The sequence below is a fragment of the Numida meleagris genome, unplaced genomic scaffold (genome assembly GCF_002078875.1).
Source record: "Numida meleagris isolate 19003 breed g44 Domestic line unplaced genomic scaffold, NumMel1.0 unplaced_Scaffold680, whole genome shotgun sequence".
NCBI lineage: Eukaryota > Metazoa > Chordata > Aves > Galliformes > Numididae > Numida > Numida meleagris.
The window spans coordinates 1850-3110 of NW_018364895.1; the positions used below are offsets into that span (position 1 = coordinate 1850).

At 55.7% G+C, this 1261-nt stretch overlaps 1 protein-coding gene across 1 annotated transcript in view; it reads right to left on the reverse strand.

Annotated features, from left to right (window-relative positions):
- Nucleotides 1-1261, reverse strand: part of LOC110391966 (plectin-like) — a gene marked incomplete at its 3' end in the record, with an annotated part of 11174 nt that overhangs the window by 1375 nt on the left and 8538 nt on the right. The window contains exon 3 of the mRNA XM_021383915.1: nucleotides 981-1142. Within this exon, the coding sequence (XP_021239590.1) occupies nucleotides 981-1142 (162 nt within the window). The remainder of the gene's footprint in view (nucleotides 1-980; nucleotides 1143-1261) is intronic.

Consider the following 1261-nt stretch of genomic DNA (forward strand, 5'->3'; position numbering starts at 1 on the left):
CCACAGTGCACTGTCAGTGCATGGCATGTGCCTCAATGCACCAGAATGCACCAGAATGCACCACAAAATGCACCACAGTGCACTGTCAGTGCACGATATGTGCCTCGATGCACCACAATGCACCACAAAATGCACCACAGTGCACTGTCAGTGCATGGCATGTGCTGCAATACACCAGAATGCACCAGAATGCACCACAAAATGCACTACAATGCACTGTCAGTGCATGATATGTGCCACAATGGGCCACAATGGGCCTCAACGCACCAGGATGCACCACAAAATGCACCACAGTGCACTGTCAGTGCGTGGGCTGTGCTGCAGTGCACCAGAATGCACCACAAAATGCACCACAGTGCACTGTCAGTGCATGATATGTGCCTCAATGCACCAGAATGCACCACAAATTCTGCTGCAATGCAGTGTCGGTGCATGGCATGTGCTGCAAAATGCACCAGAATGCACCACAAAATGCACTACAATGCACTGTCAGTGCATGATATGTGCCACAATGGGCCTCAATGCACCAGAATGCACCAGGATGCACCAGAATGCACCACAAAATGCGCCACAGTGCACTGTCAGTGCATGGCATGTGCCGCAATGCACCCGAATGCACCAGAATGCACCACAGTGCACTGTCAGTGCATGGCACGTACTGCAATGCGCCACGATGCACCAGAATGCACCAGAAAATGTGCCACGATGCACTGCAAAATGCACCAGAATGCACCACAAAATGGACTACAATGCATTGTTAGTGCATTGCATGTGCTGCAATGCACCAGAATGCACCACAAAATGCACCACAGTGCACTGCCACAGCATGATATGGGCCTCAGTGCACCAGAATGCACCACAAAATGCACTACAATGCACCGTCAGTGCATGATATGTGCTGCAATGCACCCGAATGCACCAGAATGCACCACAAAATGCCCCCCCGCTCCCTGCCCCCCAAGTGCCGCCCCACATCGTACCGCGTAGGCGTCCTTCTTGGCGGCCATGGCCGGGTTGCGCTCGCTCCAGTCGAAGGCCACCTCCTCTTCCTCGCGCCCGCGCAGCCAGCGCAGCTCCTGCGCCGCCCCCGACACCAGCGCATGCAGCTCCTCCAGCAGCCGCAGCCGACGCTGCGACGCCGTCTGGGGGGAGAAAGGGCTCGGGATGCTGCCCCACATTGACCCACACTGACCCACATTGCCCCACATTGACCCACACTGCAGCCCTGCAGCCCCACATTGACCCACATTGACACACACGG